Consider the following 21,204-nt stretch of genomic DNA (forward strand, 5'->3'; position numbering starts at 1 on the left):
ACACATACCCACCCCATTAAAATTACACCTGCTGCACACCTGCCTACACCTGTTCTACACTCCTGTTACACCAACCTACACCTGCTTACACCTATTCTACACCCCTGTTACACCCACCTACACCCATTCTTATACCCCCTGTTGCACTTGTCTACACCCATTCTACACCCCTGTTATACCAGTCTGCACCCTCAGGTGTGTGTCATGTGACTGATTTTCAGGGCTCCTACTTGCTGGCTGCCTCCAATGACTTTGCCAGCAGGATGTGGACTGTAGATGACTACAGACTCAGAGTGAGTACTCCAGCCACAGGAAAGATTAGTATTTTTTTTTTCGCCTAAGAAAAAACCTAGAAACCATTAAAAAGGTGGGGGGGGAAAGCAACAAACCATAAACTTGGGAAGAAAAAATGTGCATGGAAAGTAAAAAAAAAAATTTCTTATGAGACATGGCAACAAAAGAAAACTAAAACAAATTTGGGGGAAAAAAAGTAAAAATGGGTGATATTAGAAAAAAAATTGATTGACTGAGCCCTGATTGCGTTTCGCTAGCTGGGAGCATTGAGAGAACCGAACCAGAGCCTGCTTAAATATAAATGTGTTAGCTCTGTAATCACCAGTCAGATGCCCTCAGATGACTCACTGAATTTAAAGGGAAAAGTCTGTTTAGGATAGTGCGATTTTATCAGACGTTGTTATGTTTTGGTTAGCAGCGGGGATCTGCGGGGACATTTTTTTAAATTTCCGGCTCTTTGTCTAGCGGTCATTCAGTGGTGAATGTACTGTAATGGAGCGTGCTGTGAGTTGCGTTGTCATCAGGTGCACGCTGATGGGGTTTTGGGTTTAGGGTTGTGGTGTTCAGCTGCGCCCCCCTCTCGCCCACAGCACACCCTCACGGGACACAGCGGGAAGGTGCTGGCCGCTCGCTTCCTCCTGGACAACGCCCGAATCGTGTCCGGGAGCTACGACCGCACCCTCAAACTCTGGGACCTGCGGAGTAAAGTCTGTGAGTCTCATTTTCTCACTGTCTCTCTCTCGCTCGCTCTCTTTCTCTCTCCTCCCCTCCTTTCTCTTGCTGTCTCTCTCTTCCTCACTCTCCATATCCCTTCCGTTCAGTTCAGTTCATCATGCTTTAATGTTCCGTAAATGACTCCGTTAAATGTGTAAAATATGGTTAAAATGTATTGGAACATATTGAGTAATAATAGGATAAATAATAGGATATCAATAGCTGAACATGAGTGCTATAATCTCTCTCTCCCTCTCCCTCTATCTATCTCTCTCTCCCTCCCTCTCTCTCTATTTCTCTCTCTCCCTCTCTATCTTTCTTCTCCCTCTCGCTCTCTCTCTCTCTCTCCCCTCTCTCCCTCCCTCTCTCTCTCTCTCTCTCTCTCTCTCTCTCCCTTTCTTCCTCTCCCTCTCTCTCTCTCCTCCCTCTCCCTCCATCCCTCTCTCTGTCCCTCTCTCTCTCTCTCCCTCTCTCTCCCTCCCTCCCTCTCTCTCTCTCTCTCTCTCTCATAGGTATGAAGACAGTATTTGCTGGCTCCAGCTGTAATGACATTGTTTGTACGGAGCAGTGCGTAATGAGTGGCCACTTTGATAAGAAAGTGCGCTTTTGGGACATCAGGTGAGATGGGACATCAGGGCGATAGCTCTGTGTGCAACTACATCTGCCTGAGGAGTGAGGGTGTTATTATCTCTGACCATGCCATGTTTGTTTCAGATGGCTCTGTTTGTTTGGTTCTGTCTGATGGTAATGTGTGTTTGTTTGTTTCTGTTTGATGGCTCTGTGTTTGTTTGTTTATGCCTGATGACTCTGTGTTTGTTTGGTTCTGTCTGATGGCTCTGTGTTTGTTTGTTTCAGCCTGATGGTTATGTGTGTTTGGTTCTGTCTCATGGCTCTGTGTTTGTTTGTTTCTGCCTGATGGTTGTGTGTGTTTGGTTCTGTCTCATGGCTCTGTGTTTGTTTGGCTCTGTCTGATTGGTCGGTCATTGTTTGCTCTTGACTGCCCCTGCAGGGCGGAGAGCATTGTGCGAGAGCTGGAGCTGCTGGGCCGGGTCACCTCTCTGGACCTGAGCCACGACCGGACGCAGCTGCTCACCTGTTCCCGTGACGACCTGCTGAAGATCATCGACCTGCGCAGCAACGCCGTCAGGCAGACCTTCAGGTGAGCGTGCGGGATAAACATTCCCGCTTCCTGGTTTATTTCCTAGGACTGCAAAACATTCCCAACATTCCAAACTCCCAGTGAACATTCCAGGCTCCCTGTTAACTTCCTGCCAATTCCAGACATCACCGGTGGCTGTTTTTTTTGCATGTGCAAACAGGAAAACGGAAAAAGATAATTCCAGTACATGTGTAGCAAATGTAGAGGGAGGTGAAAGGTGACGGTGACTCTCTCTCTCTTACTCTCTCTCTGCCTCTCTCTCTCTTACTCTCTCTCTGTCTCTCTCTCTCTCTCCCCCTCTCTCTCTCTCTCTCTCTCTCTCTCTCCTCAGTGCTCAGGGGTTCAAGTGTGGAGCAGACTGGACAAGGGTAACATTCAGGTTAGAACCATTTTTAGTGATAATAATGATTTTTGTGTGGCTCTGACTCAGTGTGTCCAATACTAAGAATTCAATTGTGTGTCTGTGTGCGGGTTTGTACTGTGTGTGTGTGTGTGTGTGTGTGTGTGTATGTCTGTGTGTGTGCATGTGCGTGTGTGTGTGTGGTTTTGTACTGTGTGTGTGTGTGTGTCTGTGTGTGCTTGCGCATGTGTGCAGTTTTATACTGTGTGTGTGTGTGTGGTTTTGTACTGTGTGTGTGTGTGTGTGTGTGTGTGTGTGTGTGCTTGCGCATGTGTGCAGTTTTATACTGTGTGTGTGTGTTTTTGTACTGTGTGTGTGTGTGGTTTTATACTGTGTGTGTGTGTGTGTGGTTTTATACTGTGTGTGTGTGTTTTTGTACTGTGTGTGTGTAGTTTTTGTACTGTGTGTGTGTGTATGTGTGTGGTTTTGTACTCTGTGTGTGTGTGTAGTTTTTGTACTGTGTGTGTGTGTTTTTGTACTGTGTGTGTGTGTAGTTTTTGTACTGTGTGACTTTGCGCTTTGCTGCTTTCTCCTTAGTCCTGACGGCTCGTATGTAGCCGCTGGTTCAGCAGATGGGACCCTGTTTGTGTGGAATGTGCTGACGGGGAAGTTGGACCGAACTCTGGACAAGCAGCACAGGTAAACACTGCTGCTCTGACCTGCTGTGATTGGTCCTCCCTGCTGTCGCTGTGTCCTGATTGGCTGCTCTCTTGCAGTTCGGCCATCAACGCTGTGGCCTGGTCACCGTCGGGAGCCCATGTGGTCAGCGTGGACAAGGGAAGCAAGGCTGTGCTGTGGTCTGACATCTGATTGGCCGACGGACCGACCCGTCCCGCCCACCTGTGGGGTGCCAACTCCTGATTGGTCAGCTGAGAAATGGTGGAACAATTGTGTCCATATTTGTCACAGTCACAGCCCCCCTAAATCTAAAGTCAAAAATAGGAGGGACCCCAACCCCCCCGTGCGACCACAGTAAGGATCAGGAATGGGGGCCGAGTGTCATGTGACACGCACAGTGGGGAGCTGTACTGGGAGAGGCCGTAGGCTCCCACAGTGCACTGCAGCTGGCCAGTCCTGCTCTCCATTAGGGCTGATTTATACTGCCCCGCGGAGTAGCCAATCAACGCTAAGCTCCTGAATTCAGGAAGTGCGCGTTGGAGCGTTCTAGCCTGAGGAGAGAGTGTGTTAATTATGCAGTAATGACTGCCAGCCGCTCAGAGTCATAAAGACCTGACACAGAGCTTGTCTCCGTGCACGACGGGCCGTCCTGGATTAAATCCGACAATTGGCTGCTTCCTGGCCGAGCTACACTACAGATAAGTGCACTGGGCCCAGGCTGCCCAGATAGGTGTCTTTACCCGTATGGTGTTGGGCTCAGTAATGAAGCTGCACGCGCGGTGCTGCGTTTTTTTCTCCACACAAAGGGCTGTGTGGTCCTCCCTCTCTGTGACAAGCGGTCCGAGTGGTGTAAATCAGCCTTTGCTGTGCGGAGCAGTGGGACTGAACAGAGGGATGGTTATCTGGTAGAAACCCCTGGAACACCTGGAGTCCTTTGCAGTGAGAGAGAAAATAGATCGAAAATGTATACTTTTACTATATATGTTTACATGTCAATAATATGCATATCAGACTGTTAAGATGTATTTTGTGCTGTATCTTTTTGACAAAAGTTGTACTTTGGACATTCTTATCTTGATTTGTTTTTGTTTGCCTTTATCTTGATGTGTGTCGTGCTGTCTCACCTCGTCTCTTACGACCGTCTGCAGTTCCTCCTCCTGGCCTACAGGAGGCGCTGCAGTGGTTACGGTTTCTCTGGCCTTATTTAAACGGGGCTGGTTTGGCCTGTGCGTGTGGTCCTCTGTGGAGCTCAAACGCAGGCGCTTTTGTGACTCTAAACCAGATCCTTATCTGAGTAGGAGAGAATCTTGGATAAGTTTAACCTTTTTTTTTTACATCAGTGCGGTTTGGTTCTTTGGTGGGTGAACCTCATAGATACCGACGCGTGTTTTCATTTAGCTTTTTACTTTTTTGTTTTCAGAATCATTCCACACGTGGCACTCTTTTGCAAGCTGGCCATGTTTTTAACCGACAGTAACGTTAATGTGAATGACGACAAGCCCCGCCCACCCCCTCTATTACCCATTTACAGCATTAGCCTAGGTAACGTTGGTAATCGTTTATTTTGAACCCGTTTGAGAATAAAAAAGAAAAAAAGAAAACATTTGGCATTTGACATGCGTTCTCACGACTGGCAATCGACAAATCCACAAACTGTTCACATCCCTAGTCCATTTTACCTCAAAATGTGGTTTTCCTAAATATCACACCAGTCAGGCAAACAAAATGTCTCACCTACAGTTCTGGAGAAACAACTGCTTACTTTCAGTCTGGAGCTTTTACGCCAGCGCGGAAGAAATTATTTACAGAGGAACCGATGGTTAAAACCCTGGGTGTTGAAATACGGAATCTGGAAATAGCAGTTTCACAAGAAAAATGATGTTGTGACACTCATTCTGGCCTGGTCTTGTCAGACATATTCACATCAGCTCCAGTGGAACAGATGGAGGCAACAGCGTGCTGTTCTGGCTAGCTAAATGGTAAATGGACTGCATTTATATAGCGCTTTTATTCAAGGCGCTTTACAGTTGATGCCTCACATTCACCAGGGCAATTAGGGGGTTAGGTGTCTTGCTCAGGGACACTTCGACACGCCCCAGGGCGAGGGATCGAACCGGCAAACCCTCCGACTGCCAGACAACCGCTCTTACCTCCTGAGCTATGTCGCCCCCCCTAAGAGTGTAAAGTGTGCTAGGCACAAGTGTGCTTGTGATTTGTGTTATTGTTAGTAATTTGTGCTATTTGTCTATAGGAAAGGTTTTAGCATTAGACCCCGGCCTGACGAGGTGTGGTGCAGTCCTGCATTCTGGGGTTGCAGATCCTCTACGATGGTTTACAGCAGAAGCTTGTTTTTTATTAAACTGGCATGGGCATAACGAGAGATTGTGTGTGTGTGTGTGTGTGTGCCTGTGTCGTGTTTGAGTGTGCCCATGCGTGCGTTGTGTGTGAGAATTGGAATCAGATTTATTGGCCCAGTAAATTTGCACAAAGAAAGAATTTAACTCACATTGGCTCACATAGGTCATACTAAACAGTACACGGCATCTGCAGATGGTTAGGAGCTTAGGAGTAATTAAGAGGGTGCCTATGTATGTGTGTGAGGGTCTTGTGTTTGAGTGAGGATGTGACTGCTGCGTTCGAGTGAAGGTCTGACGCGTGTCGTGCGTGAGTGAGTGCGTATCGTCTCCTTGTGCGTTGAAGGTGAAACTGTCTTTTGTTATTTATTCTTGTATTTATTGGCTGGCTGGGCAGCTCCCATGAGCCTCTGCTTCACGCGGTCAGAGGTCCATGTTCGGCTCCTCCGGTCTCTGTTTACATGTGACTGACCCAGAGAGGCGGGAGCCAGGAGCAGGTGCGTTTTGGCTGTGTAAGGACACCTTGTGGTAGATGGTGTGTGTGCACACACTTGGATTTCCTACATCACATCTCCCATCCTGCAGTGGCAGTGGAGCAGATTTTTATTGTTTTTTTTTTTTTCATTTATTTGGGTCACAGCCTCTGGCTCCCGATTGGACAGCTGTCCGCTCGGGCCCATTGGCTGTGGCCGGTGTGTGACGGGGCGTGGTCATTTCCTGTCTTTTAGGTATGGCCACTGAGCATCACTACTCCCTGTCGTGGGTCAGAACAGGAAACGTCTGGCCGCGTCTGTTCCTCTGTGCGTACTGATGTAATAAACCATTTCTGAGGCTAACTATCTGTGTGATTCTCGTATCTCTTCTTTTTTTTTTTTTGCTTTGTCCACGGTCACATGGTTCCCACTCGGATTCCTGTGTCCGAAATCGAGCAGGGGTGTACTTTTAGGTTTGATTGTGTCTGAAAAGGGGAACTGAGGTACGTCTAAGCTGCTTCCATACCACAGAAGGAAGAGGGAGGGCATTTAAAAAAAAAAAGAATATTTTGGAACCAAATACGTACCATAAACTGGACATCTGTACACAGAAAGACGCATCTACAACCCGTCTGGTGCCTTAAAGCCGTCTGAGACCTCGGTGAGAAAACGGAAGCTTCTTTCCCTCGCTGCTTTAGAAGCTTAAGAGTCTCCTTAGTTAGGGTGACATCATCTGTAGTAGCGCAGGTGGGAGCGAGGTTATGTGGGGTCGCAGGGATCAGCCGGAGGTCAGTGCACTTGAGGAAACGTCACTGACCGGCAATCGAGGCGCCAAACCCAGTGCAGCAGCGAAGGCTCACGATTGGTGGGTCACTTCAGCGACAACACTTAACATGCGAAGCAGACCATTAGTGAGTAATGACTTGCAATTCTCTAGAGGCTACCTGCAGTTAATATATTAGTATCAGACTCATGCTGCAGGAACTTGAAGGGCAATCACTGAACCCCAACTTCAATTTTCAAATTCCACCAGGTGCCACCCTTTCATGAATAATGTTGGGTGTATAGGGAATACTTGCAAGAAATTACATTCTGAATATTATGGTCTTGTCATAGAGACCTTTCAAAGATTCATGAAGCAAATTAGAAAATTTCTGGATGAAATGAAGTAAAAAAAAAAAAAATTAAAAAAAAATGAAGGTTTGAAAAAAACTCCACAACTCAATAAAAGCACAACCCTCACGGCCTCTCAAAGTTGTCCTGAAAGCGTGCGCGCGGACCTGGCTGCTGTGCGGCGCGGGTTTGCGAGGCGTTAGCGCCGGCCTCGCTAGCTCTCCCTGGCGTGCCTCTGAGGCTGCGGCGCTCCTCTGTCCGCTCCCCAGGGGCTAATCCCCCTGCTCATCCCCCTCACTCTGCTGACTCTGCGAACACGGGGATTAGGGCTTTAGAGTCGCGTCCCGCCACTGAAACCTCCCAGAACAACAACAGCACCGGTCACTCCTCCCGAGTCACCCTCCTTCCCCATACCCCCCCCCCCCCGAACCCCTATAACCCCACCCTTTTACACACAGTGAATTACCCCCCGCCCCCCCCCCCATACATACACTTCAGTGCTGCAGGTGACCAAAACAGTCGCCGTGAGATGCTTTTGCCATGGCAACCCCTGGGAGGTCACCGCCACGGTCCCTAATCTTCCTCCCTGCTGACCGTGTGGAACCAGCTCAATCCCCCTGAGCCAGCAACCAGGACATATCAATGACTAAACAGATCAAGTGTGTGTGTGTGTGTGTGTCTGCGGGCACGCGAGTGTGTGTGTGCGTGTGCGTGTTTGTGCGCGCTTGTGTGTGTGTGTGTGTGTGTGTGTCTGCGGGCACGCGAGTGTGTGTGTGCGTGTGTGTGTTTGTGCGCGCTTGTGTGTGTGTGTGTGTCTGCGGGCATGCGAATGTGTGTGTGTGTGCATGTGCGTGTTTGTGCGCGCTTGTATGTGTGTGTGTGTGTGTGTGTGTGCGTGTTGGGTGGTCATGTGACAGGGAAGAGATCGTTTGGGCACACACGGTACATAAGCTGTGCCCAGGGCAGGACTGCCCACTCTCCAGCAGGTGAGAGCCACACTCTGCACAGGTGAGCGTATGCACAAGGGTGAGCGTATGCACGCAGCCCACGGTGTTTCCAGCTTCACTCAGATGATTGCACTGCATGTGGGTGGGGGGGGAGACATTGGGGGTAATCAGGAGGTGTGCCGGTAGTAGATGGTTTTTTTTGCGGTGGAATGGGGGATTGGTGCACTAATTTGGGGACCAGGGCAATAGTAGAGGGTGTTTTTGAGTGGGGCGGGGCATTAGGGCAGTGATTTGCAGGGTGGGTGGCAATAGAAGGTGTTCTGCTGTGGGATGGGGTGTTGGGGCAGTAGCTGGGCTCTGTCCCAAAAGTCTGTCTCATTTTTTTTCAGAGGTGGGTTTCTCTATTTCGCCACTATGGGCCCCAAGCAGATGGTTTTTAAGAAGCTGTCCCGGGACAAATCGGTGAGTGCAGCATGTATCTCCTGCTTTACCCTTCCCTCTCCTGCAGCTGGACCCAGGAAGCTACACTGAGTCTACAGTCACTCCCAGATGGGTGTGTGTGTGTGTCTGTTTGTGTGTGTGTGTGTATGTCTGTGTGTGTGTGTGTGTGTGTGTCTGTTTGTGTGTGTTAATTAATTAATTAATTAATTAATTCTATTGACATTAATTACTTAATCATTTGGACACGTGCCTTAAAAGGCAGAAAGCTCTAGAAACAGATGCAACTCCTTGCACACCCCCCCCCCCCCCCTTAAATTAAAGTAATGATGTGTTCTTTTGGACCAGGTGGGGGTGTACATGGGGAGGCGGGACTTTGTGGATCACATTGACTTTGTGGACCCAGTGGGTGAGTTTGCCTGTTTTTACATTAGAGAGTTTCTGACCTGATTCTGTCACTGAGTCACTGAATCACTTGTCCAATCAGTCCGTGCTCTGATCAAGCAATATAAAAACCAAAATGTGTTTCCATCATCGACGTCATCATAACTATTTTTGGAAAATAGTGATAAAAAATAGCCTACATTTAACTAAATTATTATTTTGATATACTGTGAGCCGCCTCAGCTATCATAAAATGTGTCGGTCGCAGTTAACTTCTGTGCACCTGCTTCCCATTGATTCATGGAATGTATGTAACATTTTATAGCTGGACTGTAAAGTATATTTATCATCATACACCATGGAGGAGTAACGCTCCAATAAGAGCGTTCTAATTAATCTTTTAACCATTTGGTAATATATGCTCCTTATTTTAGAAATATTTTATCATGTTTTGTTTGTGTTACTTTTGCACAACAGTTATCAGCTATGTTTATCGGACTCTGAAATACATGCCAATGTCAGCCAATGTCTCAGATTAATGAGGTTTTGTAACCTGCACTTCCCTTGCTTGGCTCTAGATGGCGTTGTCCTGGTTGATCCCACGCAAATGAAGGATAAAAAAGGTTAGCATTTTTCTGGACAGTTTGAAGAACCACTTCACCCGTTGTTCTTCCAGGAGTATGTCTGGTCACCTTGGACTTGTCAGAAAGTCAAGAGTTTAAATTTTGGAGGATTCGTGCAGTTTGCCTGAGCTCTTTGAAGAGAAGCTGACCTTGCTCTGTGCCCTCCTCCAGCCTACGTTACCCTGTCCTGCACATTCCGATACGGCCCAGAGGATGAGGACGTCATTGGTATGAAATTCTGGCGGGATATTTACCAGCGCACCCTCCAGGTGTACCCCCCTCTGCAGGACAAGGACAGGAGCACCCACACCAAAACGCAGGAGAAGCTTCTGCACAAACTGGGGGTCAATGCATACCCCTTCTTTTTTGAGGTGAGATACTCACAGATACAAATGCACACGTATGCAATACATGCACCTAGGTGCACACATGCACACATTTGAAACATTCATTGTGAGTAATGGTGTGCAGTCAGTGTGTTCTGTGAGTGATGGCATGCAGTCAGTGTGTTCTGTGAGTGATAGTGTGCAGTCAGTGTGTTCTGAGAGTCGTAGTGTGCACTCAGTGTGTTCTGTGAGTGACAGTGTGCAGTCTGTTTTCTGTGAGTGATCGTGTGTAGTCAGTCTGTTCTCTGTTTCAGTTGCCAGACAACTTGCCCTGCTCTGTGGCTCTGCAACCTGCTCTGACTGATGTGGGGAAGGTGAGAGTAATACAGTTTCAAAATCTTTTCCTTCTCCTCCTCCTCTTCCTCCCTCTCCTCCTCCTCGTCTTCCCTCTCCTCCCCCTCCTCTTCCTCCCTCTCCTCCTCCTCCTCCCCCTCCTCCTCCTCCTCCCCCGTCCCTGCTCTCGTCAGGCCTGTGTTATACCGGTGGCTCTTTGCGGTTTTCCCTGCAGCACTGTGCCGTGGAGTTTGAGGTGAAGGCCTTTTCCTCCAAGAGCCAGGACGAGAAGCCCCCGAAACGGTGAGGCCTGACAGCGGGGCCGGAGAATCTCCCGTCGAGAGTCTGTGTGTCTTACACCAAAGGTGGCTGTTCAGTGTCCCCCTCCCAGCAGCACTTAATCTAATCCAATCTAATACCGGAGATGTGCTGTATTACCACTCACCTTTCCATCAGCTTATATCACCTTCCGTGGTGAGGGTGGTGGATAGTGATGTCACCTGAGGTCAAAGGTTATCATCTACTTTGGTTGCGGAGGTCTGATGCCTGCAGTCACCCGTGGCTGTGGAGGCTAAGGACTGAGCTGTGCTCTGGTGATTGAGGTTCGCTGACTGCGATTGCCCCCCCCCCCCTGCTTTGCCCTGCCCCGCCCCGCCCCGCCTCGCCCCGCCCCGCAGGAGCGCGGTCAAGATGATGATCCGGAAGGTTCAGCATGCGCCCCAGCAGAGTGGCCCCGCCCCTTCGCTGCAGACCGCCTACGACTTTGTCATGTCCGACAAACCTCTGCTGCTGGAGGCCAGCCTGGAAAAACAGGTGAGTTTTCCCACCACAAGGCAAGGGGAACAGGAGTAACCAATCGCTGCAGTTTGAGAGAACGTAACTAACCAATCACCAATCGCTGCGGTGCACAGAATGCAACTGACTGGCGAGTACAATCACAGCCAGTTAGGGAACATGTGTTACTGATCAGTGCAAGATTAACAACAGATAGAGTATACAAGTATACAACTACAATTTGCATTCTCAATAGTAGGCAAGCGTGCTGATTCGGACAGAGCCACGGTATATCCAGTTACTGTGAGATGGAGAACAATTGCAAAATGTAATGCAGGGTGGTGATAAGGACTGACCAATCACCAGGACCAACAGGAGAAAACCAGGACTTTTATTTCATTGGATTACACATGAACTGATTTGTAGCTAATCTGAACAGTTCTCTCTCCACAGACATACTATCACGGGGAGAACATTGACGTCCATTTGAACATCACAAACGACTCCAACAGAGCAGTGAAGGGCATCACCATTTTAGGTGAGACTTTTAAAGCTTTCGGACAATTAAACAGAATGTTCTCGAGGAAGACTAAGAGAGAAAAAGGAAGTGCAAGATCGGACGTGGTCTTCAGAGCACAGATAGAGTAGAGCAGCGGCAGACGTGTTTAATCTTTTTATGTTGAAAGATAAAGAAAGGGTTTTTCACCCAAAGAAATATGTGTTCTTTTTAAATACAATTTGAAGTTGGGTGAGTGCAATGGTCGACCTTTATATACATTTTATGTTAGCTATGCTCAATTTATGTTAACTGGCATCAAGCTAAAGCCCACCTGTGTCATCTGACTTTGTCCAACCCCCACACCCCCGAAACCCCCACCCACCCAGTGGAGCAGGTGACCAACGTGGTGCTCTACTCCAATGACAACTATGTAGAGCCAGTGGCCGTGGAGCAAATCTCGTGAGTGCTTATGTCTGTGAGACTTTCACTCCATTTCTTCAGCGCCGGTTCTCATTCTCAGACGAGTGCAGTGCCGCAGAATCTTGAACAATGCCTTCCTATTGGTCCAGAGACACAGTGGCCTCCGGTGACAGCCTGGACAAGGTGTACACCATCCTGCCCTTATTGGCTAACAACCGAGAGAAGAAGGGCATAGCTCTGGATGGAAAGCTGAAGTATGAAGACACCAACCTGGCTTCCTCCAGCATGTGAGTGACCAATCAGGAGCTGGCAGGAAGTGATGCGCCCATTGGGAGTGCTGTATCTGTTGCAGTAAATATCTGGCTTGCTGTAGTCTCTCTAGCCAGTGCTGGGATGGTCACACTAGGAAGGCATGCCCCTCACCGTAGTATTTTCTTGTCAGTTGGTGTGCTGCTGCGTACAACTTGGCTGGACAATTCAACTCAACCCACGTTAACTGATTTGATCAGTCTAGTGTGTGTTGCCTTACATATAAACTATTATAACAAAAGAAAATCGGTTTCAATCGTTTGCTTCAGTCACCGATTTAGCAGTCAGTCAGTGTTTCAGACAGATCTTGTTTGGTTGCCCATATGAAACTTTCCCTCTCTCTCTCTCTCTCTCTCTCGCACTCTCTTTCTATCTATCTATCTATCTATCTCTCTCTCTCGCACTCTCTCTCTCTCTCTCTCGCTCTCTCTCTCTCTCTCACACTCTCTCTTTCTCTCACTCTCTCTCTCTCTCTTTCTCTCTCAGTGTGAAGGAAGGTGTGCTGAAAGAGGTCCTGGGATTGCTGGTTTCTTACAGACTGGTGGTGAAACTCAAAACTAGCGGGTCAGTGTCTGTGTGTGTGTGTGTGTGTGCGTGTGTGTGCGTGTGTGTGCGTGTGTGTGGGTGTGTGTGTGTGTGTGTGTGTATACATGTGCGCATTGTGTCTGTGCATGTGTGTGTTTGCGTGCACGCGCATACATGTTTGCACACACTTACTTGAGCTTATCCATATGCATCCTAACTGATGTTCTAATCCTAAGCTTGTGTTCTGCTTCTATCCATTCTGAATTAGGATGATTGGATTCAGGTGAGATTCAGGGGTACTGCTGAGGTGCTGGGGGAGTAGGTGTACCAGGGCTTAATAGAGCGATTCTAACGGGTTTCTGAAGCACAGAATGGTTACACAAAGTAACTATTGTGTAGCTGGGAGGTGCTAGAGTATTGTTGAGGGGGTATTGAGCATTTTGCCCATGCCTTTATCTAGAGTGACTTGCTTGGCTTTTTTAAAGTACAATCCTTTTTACGGCTGGCAAGCAAAGTACATTGCTTTTTGTTTCACATATTAACATACTTTTTTGCCTTTAGTTTTTTTAGTTTTGCCGTTGGTGAATTTGCATTTTAGCTTGCATTTCATCATTTGTGAATCACATTGCACTGTATATCATATGAAATATGCTGTATAAATATAGTTTGATATCTTGTAAGTTGTCTAAAAACCAACAAAGTACAATAGAAAGGGACAATAATAAATAATAAAATAATAATAATAAAAATAAAATCGCTAACATCTTATAACTGCTAGTGTTAGCGAGTCAGTGTCTCTGTCTCTGAGTGAGTCAGTGTGTCAGTGAATGTGTTAGTCAGTGAGTCAGTGAGTCAGTCAATGTGTGAGTCAGTGTGTCTGTGTGTCAGTGAGTCAGTATGTGAGTGAATGTGTGAGTCTGAGTGAGTCAGTGTGCCAGTGAATGTGTGAGACAGTGTGTCTGTGTGTCAGTGAATGTGTGAGCCAGTGAGTCAGTGTGTCAGTGAATGTGTGAGTCTGTCTGTCAGTGAGCCATCCGTGAGTCAGTTCTGAAATCACCTGCTCTGTGCTCTCTGTGTTTCAGTGAGGTCCGAGCTGAGCTGCCCTTCCAGCTCATGCACCCCAAGCCTGAGTCAGGTAGGTACACCTGGAACAGGTGTGTGTGTGTGTGTGTGTGTGTGTGTACGCATTCATGCATACACTTACTGTATGTATTTGTGCACACTTATGTGTTTGTGCATGCATTCATGTGTGTGGAGTGGCCTTCTCTATTCATATTTCCTCTCATTTCTATTACATCATTTCCATCCTGCAGAATGGTGAGCAGATCTGTTTATATTACTTAATATTAGCATGATAGCGCTGCTGTCTGTCCCATTACTGAGTGTGACATTTGTCCTGTCTGTCTGTTACTGAGTGTGTCAGTAGTCTCGTTTGTCTGTTACTGAGTGTGGCATTAGTCCTGTATGTCTGTTACTGAGTGTGGCATTAGTCCTGTATGTCTGTTACTGAGTGTGGCATTAGTCCTGTATGTCTGTTACTGAGTGTGGCATTAGTCCTGTATGTCTGTTACTGAGTGTGGCATTAGTCCTGTATGTCTGTTACTGAGTGTGGCATTAGTCCTGCCTGTCTGTTTACTGAGTGTGACATTGGTCCTGTATGTCTGTTACTGAGTGAGACAGTAACCTTGTCTGGTGCTGTTACTCACAGTCGCATCTCTCTGTGTTAGGCAGTGTTACACCTGCGGCTGTTAATCCTGTTCTTGCCTGAATCAAACACAAAAAAAAGAGGGAGATCACCAGAGTCTGGGTTTTTAATTTAAGTAAAATCCTCATTGACCATGAAGGGCATTATTGGGCAAATCATGAGCATGTTGTTGTACTGTGGGTGCCTGATTTTGGGCGTCGGCCTGTCTCTTGACACACGCAGTGCGGATGATGAGGAGGTGGTCTGTGACGAGTTGAAGCACTGCTCCGTTAAGGGAGGAAAGGACAATGAGGAAGAGGAGGAGGGCAATGCATCACCAGCCGAAGGGTGATGACATCACCTGGTGGTTTTGAGTGTGTGTGTGTGTGTGTGTGGGGGGGGGGGGGGTCGGGTTGGGTGGTGTCAGTCTCTAAGGCCAGGAAGCTGATGAAGCCCAAACAGCAAGCAGCACCAGATTTCCCAAATACATCAAAAAGGAACCATCAAAGGTCCTTGCAGGTGTACACAACTGCAGATTTGCCTGGAAAGTCAATTATGCATCCTTGCTCTTTCGAAGTGTCCAACCCATGCTTCTTGCACTGTTGTTAGCTACATTTACATTACAATGTCGCATAGAGTTTGCCTATTACGTACTACAAATGATTGCTTTTACTTAAAAAAATCTAAACAAAAGCAGGAGATCGTGCAACAGGTCACACTTCTGTCACATGACTTGAGTAAGGCCCACACGATTCAGTCAGTGAGTTATTTAAACTTTCAAATCCATTAAGGGATGGGTCAGCCAGATTACTGGTTGCAGTGTTTTCAAGCAAGTTAGTTATTATAGCTAGCTACCACTTTCATTTTTCAGCAAGGAAACATGCTATCAAAAGCTATTTAGTTACTATTGATTGCGATAGTCTTTCACTGAAAGCTTTTAAGTTTATAACATAGCCAGACATTAAAATCAATAAGGTCAAAACTACATACTAATGATACAATCTTCACAAGACTTATTGCTATATGTATTTTTATCATTTTTGTATATTCACATCCACCACGAAAGTAATTTCTGTTCATTCTCAGCATCACAATGATAGACAAAGAGTTCAGTGTTCCCTGGATTCTTGTGAATCACATAGCAGAGAACCATGTTATTGGATTATTGGATGGATGTAAAAATCATTTTAGCTTTATGTTTGCAGGGTGCACGGGTGTCCCAGAGATGTAACATTAAAATTTATTTTAATATGGGTAAAATGGTGATTGTAGATCTTTTTTAATGCTGAATTCATTTTTTGTAATACTGAATGCAACTTGATCATAATTCCATAATTGCAGTAATTTGTGACAGTTATTAAAGGCCTGTGTTTCCTGTTCTTGCTTTCAGTTTTTTCCTGTCACATAATATTCAGGGGAACGATGTTTGTTGGTGTGTGTGTGTATGTGTGTGTGTCTGTGTGTGTTCATTAAAAAAAAATCTGTGAACTATTTAAAACACTTAACGCGGGCGGCCAATATTTCTGAAATATAAATATAAAAATACTCTGAGGTGTGTTTACGTGTAATTTATGGTTGAAACGATTGCCAGTGGGACTTTCCAAGGCTTCTGCAGAAGGGCTTCCTGGGGTCCAACCTCTTCACAGACACTACACGGGGTCGAGGGCCTTCTCCTTCAACATTTTATTTTAGGAAGGATAAAAATTATACAGAGCAAAATAAAATCAACACCAACAAAATAATTGTCATAAAAATAAAATCTATGAATCACATAAGATAAATCCCTCTGGTGCAAGGAGTGGGCGTGGTCTTCGGATTCCATTTTCTGTGCAATGGGAGCCCAAATACTACCCCTGACCTCTGAACCCTGACCTTTGGCTTCAGAGGTCCCTCTCTTTTGACATCACATTGACTTGCCACCTGTCTACAGGTACAGCCTTACACAATCCACCAGCCAGTTGCTCACAAGCAAAGCCTCCCCCTGTGGCCATCTTATGTATAGACAGTAATACGTATTCAGGGACTTTTCCAGACTCAATGCCCTTTATATTGTGTACTTAGAATTGAGCTACAGAATGCAAAACCTGTAAATCTGCTCAAGGTGGATGTCTGGAAACAGAAGAAGTTCTGTTCCCAGATTTCTCGGCAAGGTGTTTTTAATTGTTTTTTTTTTTTGTTTTTTTTTGGTGAGCTCTTTCCAGTATCAGTGAGCCTCTAGTTCAGGTTTAAAAAAAAAAATATTCAGCTGATCATAACTGATAAATAATTAGATTTTTATAGTTTGGCAGATTGCTATTGCAAGTGTCTATGGTTTAAACAGCCACAGTTGGGGAAGAAAATCAGTGAAGACACATAGGACCACCTGCCTCAAGTGTGGGATCTTTCTGTGAGCAGTAACCGATAGAGCAGACACAGGTGACAGGTACACACAGGTGAGTTCACTTATTTAATTTATCTGGATAAAGTATGACTGGATAGCAGCTATTTATGAGGGATAGTGTATCAGTATATATTGCTTATAATTACATAGAGAAATGTTGAAGACTATCAGAAAGTTATGGACGGCTGTCTCCGAAAGGTCTGTCGCTATGGTAACTAGCCTGAAGTAGGTTGGAGAGAGACGGGTGTTTTGGGGGGAAGGTGGGGGGGGATGGGAGTCCTCCTTAAACAACCAATTGCCTCTGCTCCTGTCTCCTACCACCACCCCCCCGCCCGAACAATGAGGGGTGATTATGACTCTGGGCCAGGTTTAAGGCACGGGGGTGGTCAGGCCATCCATGTTGCCCCAGTCGTACTCGTCCCCAGATGGCGGGTCAAAGAACTCTCGGATGAGCGGCTGGTCGCAGACGTCGGGGTGGAGGAGGTAACCGCTGAAGGTGCTGCTGCTCTCCTTGTCGGCGTACATGCCGTTGCTGAAGGCGTCCTTCACCTGCAGCCACACCCTGTCGAACTGGGCCAGGTGCAGCACCACCTGCTGGGAGGCGGTGCTCAGGCCGGCGGGCGCGGTCGTCTTGACGACGGGGTGGAAGTTCGCGAACAGCCCCACCTTCAGCACGGTGTTGTAGACGGTCAGGTGGTAGCTGAACACGTACGTGCCGTTGACGGGGGCGACGTAGACGCCCGTCATGGGGTTGTAGTGCCCCTGCATGTTGTAGAGGATCTTCCCAAAGGGCACTGGGAGGTTGGGGGCGGGGTATACGTCATGTAACGCTGCAGAGAACGCTGATTGGATGGCAGGGGTACAAGGCCCTGGCATTCCCATCATGCCATTGCCTCCTTGCTCCCCCTTTGGGCCAACAGCCCCCTTCATGCCAACGAGGCCAAGGTCCCCCTTTTGGCCCTTGGGCCCTGGTGGTCCCGCGGCGCCATCCGCGCCGTTGGTGCCGTTCCGGCAGTTGCACTCCCCCTTCGACCCCTGATCCCCCTTCATCCCGTCTCTCCCTGGATTTCCAGGGGGCCCCATGTCACCCGTGTCACCCTTCTGCCCCGCGGCCCCTGGAGGACCCGCGATCCCGGGCAGCCCTCGTCCCCCCGAGAGCCCGGGCAGCCCCGGGTCGCCCGTGGGGCCCTGGGTGATATCGCACGAGGCCGGGCACTGTCCCGGCTCACCCTGGGGCCCATGTTCACCTGGGGGCCCCTCTATGCCTGGGTCCCCCTTGTCCCCTGTGAACAAAGAGTGGCAGGGGTGAGCCCAGCAACTGCAGTGTGAATGGAGATTTGGAGATTATGCGTAACCCTCCTCCCTCCCGCCCCCCCTGAATTTTGGCTCACCCTTATAACCAGGGGCTCCCTTGGCTCCCGTATATCCTCTGGGCCCCAGGTCCCCCTTTCCTCCTTCATCACCTTTTTGTCCTGAAAGCGAGAGGCATGTGAACAAGCGCATGTGAATGCACAATTGCCCAAAAACTTTATAAGTTTGAAAAAAAAAAAACATGGAAACAATGTATTGCTCAATGAAAAGAACCTTGAGATAGGAATGCAGTTTACAACCGGGAGTGTTGAGCCAGTGTACTCAGTGTACTCACAAAGTGTTCTTGGGCCAAATTAGTGTAGTCACAGCCCTGTTGGGTTGTGTGTTAATGCAGTCACAGTCCTGTTGGGCTGTGCGTTAATGCAGTCACAGGCCTGTTGGGCTGTGCGTTAATGCAGTCACAGTCCTGTTGGGTTGTGTGTTAATGCAGTCACAGGCCTGTTGGGCTGTGCGTTAATGCAATCACAGTCCTGTTGGGTTGTGTGTTAATGCATTCGCATTGTGTTGAGTTGCATGCTTACCCTTCAGGCCCTGGTGGCCTACGAATCCAGGTCGCCCTCTGAACCCAGTGAAACCTCTTATCCCGGGACTACCCGGACTTCCTGAAGAGAGACGGGAGGGGGTGAGCTTCATTAATATTGATTCTGCCCCTCTAATTCATTCATGTTGGGAGTAAAGGTCATGTGGAACAGCAAAAAGGTGGATTAAAAAGTTGTACAAATATGTCTTATTGCCCCTTTCAATGAGTAAAATCCAAAACCCTGAATGCACTCTCGTGCATTGGCCGATATTCACATCAAGTAAAAATAAATTACATCATTGGCATTCAGCAGCCACTCTAACCAAGAGCAACTTACACAGCTTTTTATTTGTTTATTTTTGGTTGCATTTTTTTTTGTTTATTGTTACATAGTATTGGATACATACTGAAGCAATGCAGCTTAAGCCATACCTTGCTCAAGGGAACTACTGCAGTGTTCTACCAGAATATCAAGGCCTCTACTTTTTGGGTACGAGGCCAGTTGTTTAATCATTATACTACACTGCCACCCAAATTTAGCCAAATTTAGCGTGTAAAATGTAGCCGTGCTGTGCTCGCTGTAATTTCTTCATTCACGTTCATCCACGCCTCTTTCCGGGCAAGAAGCGGTGTAACGTGCGTGCGTGCGCGTGCGTGGGGGTGGGGGGGGGGGGGGGGTAGGTCATGGTCACCTGGCAGGCCGCGGTCCCCGCGGTCACCCTTGGGTCCCGCCTTGCCCTTGCAGTGGGAGCAGACGCAGAACCAGGGCACGCTGTCCATAGGCGGCGGCACCGGCGACTCCAGCAGCATGTCGCAGTAGGACATGTCGGGCTCCAGTCCCGTGGGCAAGGGCTCGAACCCGCGCATCACCCCATCGGTGTCGTTGGGGAGGCGGAGGTAGTCCGGGGGCGGGGTGGGCATCATGGGCGGACCCATGCGGCCGGGGTATTGGTGAGCGGGCACCGTCGGCATTGGGGGGGGCTCTGCCATGTGGTTGTCTCCCCACGGTTTGCGACCTTTTGTGTAGACTGGACGTCGGGGGGGCTTTCTGTTGGTGTTGTGTTCTGGCATTGGGTGACCCTTTGTGTGGGCGTAGTGTTCTGGACGTGGGTGGGGCTTTGTGTTGGTGTTAGGCTCTGCCATTGGGCGACCTTTTGTGTAGGCGTGTTCTGGACGTGGGGGGGGCTTTGTGTTGGTGTTGTGTTCTGGCATTGGGTGACCCTTTGTGTGGGCGTAGTGTTCTGGCCGTGGGTGGGGCTTTGTGTGGGTGTTGTGTTCTGGCATTGGGTGACCCTTTGTGTGGGCGTAGTGTTCTGGCCGTGGGTGGGGCTTTGTGCGGGCGTGGTGTTCTGGCATTTGGGGGGCCTCTGTATGGTGGTAGTGTTCTGGCATTGGGGGGGTTTCTGTGTTGTGTCCTGCCATTGGTTGACCCTCAGTATGGTGGTAGTCTTCAGGCATTGGTTGGGTCTCAGTGTTGTGGTCTGCCATTGGTTGACCCTCAGTATGGTTGTGGTGTGGGGGGGTCTCTGTGCTGGGGTTGTCTTCTGCCATTGGTTGACCCTCAGTATGGTGGTAGTGTTCAGGCATTGGTTGGGTCTCAGTGTTGTGGTCTGCCATTGGTTGACCCTCAGTATGGTTGTGGTGTGGGGGGGTCTCTGTGCTGGGGTTGTCTTCTGCCATTGGTTGACCCTCAGTATGGTGGTAGTGTTCAGGCATTGGTTGGGTCTCAGTGTTGTGGTCTGCCATTGGTTGACCCTCAGTATGGTGGTAGTCTTCAGGCATTGGTTGGGTCTCAGTGTTGTGGTCTGCCATTGGTTGACCCTCAGTATGGTGGTAGTGTTCAGGCATTGGGGGGGTCTCAGTGTTGTGGTCTGCCATTGGTTGACCCTCAGTATGGTGGTAGTGTTCAGGAATTGGGGGGATCTCTGTGCTGGGCTCGTGTTCTGCATGTGTGTAGTGTTCCTCCATTTTATAGGGCTCTGTGTCAGGGTTGAATTCTTGGGTTGGATTGAGCTCATCCGATTGGTTGGGGCTTAGGGTGGGGTTGGGTACGGCTAAAATGAGGGCGGGCCAGAGCAGCCCCAGTAGGATTTTCCTCACCTGGCCAGGCATGGTGGGGGAATGGAGGGGGCGGGGGGGGGTTGGATTGGGGGTGTGGGCGGGCATGAAGAGATGAGGAAGATAGAACACAATGAAAAGCAGGGAAAGACAGAGGAGTACAGAGAGAATAAAAGAAGGGGAGATACCAAGAAGGGGAAGCACAAAGAGGAGGATGAGGGATAGGTGGTGAAGGAAAAGAAATTAAACAGAGAGGGGGGAGAGAAGAGGAGGATAAGATCAAAGATGGAAATTTGGGCACGGTGAAATAACAGTGGAAAGAAGGTGCAAAGAGAGAAAGATTTAGACACCAGTTTTGTGCTGCATTTCAACTAATCAAAAACAAAAACATCACATTTGCTAGGGAGCTTTTCATCAGAATTCACAAAATTTTCATACATGTCACTGCTCAAGCTTTCAAGACCTCGCATTCAAAAGTGGAAATCCTC

General features: G+C 48.2%; 3 protein-coding genes across 5 annotated transcripts in view; 2 read left to right on the forward strand and 1 right to left on the reverse strand.

Annotated features, from left to right (window-relative positions):
• Window positions 1-6,375, forward strand: part of LOC118229457 (autophagy-related protein 16-1-like) — a 12,665-nt gene extending 6,290 nt beyond the window's left edge. For all 3 annotated transcript variants that reach the window (XM_035421418.1, XM_035421416.1, XM_035421417.1), the window contains exons 13-19: window positions 222-293; window positions 885-1,005; window positions 1,521-1,626; window positions 2,018-2,167; window positions 2,499-2,546; window positions 3,105-3,206; window positions 3,284-6,375. In XM_035421418.1, coding sequence (XP_035277309.1) covers window positions 222-293; window positions 885-1,005; window positions 1,521-1,626; window positions 2,018-2,167; window positions 2,499-2,546; window positions 3,105-3,206; window positions 3,284-3,377 — 693 coding nt within the window. In that variant the 3' untranslated portion in view covers window positions 3,378-6,375. The remainder of the gene's footprint in view (window positions 1-221; window positions 294-884; window positions 1,006-1,520; window positions 1,627-2,017; window positions 2,168-2,498; window positions 2,547-3,104; window positions 3,207-3,283) is intronic.
• A 2,040-nt stretch (window positions 6,376-8,415) lies between these two features.
• saga (S-antigen; retina and pineal gland (arrestin) a) lies at window positions 8,416-14,742 on the forward strand. The gene is made up of 13 exons (XM_035421427.1): window positions 8,416-8,534; window positions 8,859-8,919; window positions 9,473-9,517; window positions 9,689-9,888; window positions 10,158-10,217; window positions 10,412-10,479; window positions 10,854-10,989; window positions 11,404-11,488; window positions 11,836-11,908; window positions 12,019-12,156; window positions 12,665-12,742; window positions 13,786-13,838; window positions 14,631-14,742. Exons 1-13 carry the CDS (start codon window positions 8,487-8,489, stop codon window positions 14,663-14,665), a joined length of 1,080 nt encoding a protein of 359 aa, XP_035277318.1. The 5' UTR covers window positions 8,416-8,486; the 3' UTR covers window positions 14,666-14,742.
• Window positions 14,743-16,651: 1,909 nt separating this feature from the next.
• Window positions 16,652-20,643, reverse strand: LOC118229456 (otolin-1-A-like). The gene is made up of 5 exons (XM_035421415.1): window positions 19,810-20,643; window positions 19,351-19,674; window positions 18,660-18,740; window positions 18,159-18,239; window positions 16,652-18,050 (listed from the first exon to the last, which is right to left on the reverse strand). The coding sequence occupies exons 1-5, from the start codon at window positions 20,624-20,626 to the stop codon at window positions 17,137-17,139; spliced, it is 2,217 nt and encodes a 738-aa protein (XP_035277306.1). The 5' UTR covers window positions 20,627-20,643; the 3' UTR covers window positions 16,652-17,136.
• Between the last annotated feature and the right edge of the window lie 561 nt (window positions 20,644-21,204).

Source organism: Anguilla anguilla, chromosome 6 (genome assembly GCF_013347855.1).
Source record: "Anguilla anguilla isolate fAngAng1 chromosome 6, fAngAng1.pri, whole genome shotgun sequence".
NCBI classification, from domain to species: Eukaryota; Metazoa; Chordata; class Actinopteri; order Anguilliformes; family Anguillidae; genus Anguilla; species Anguilla anguilla.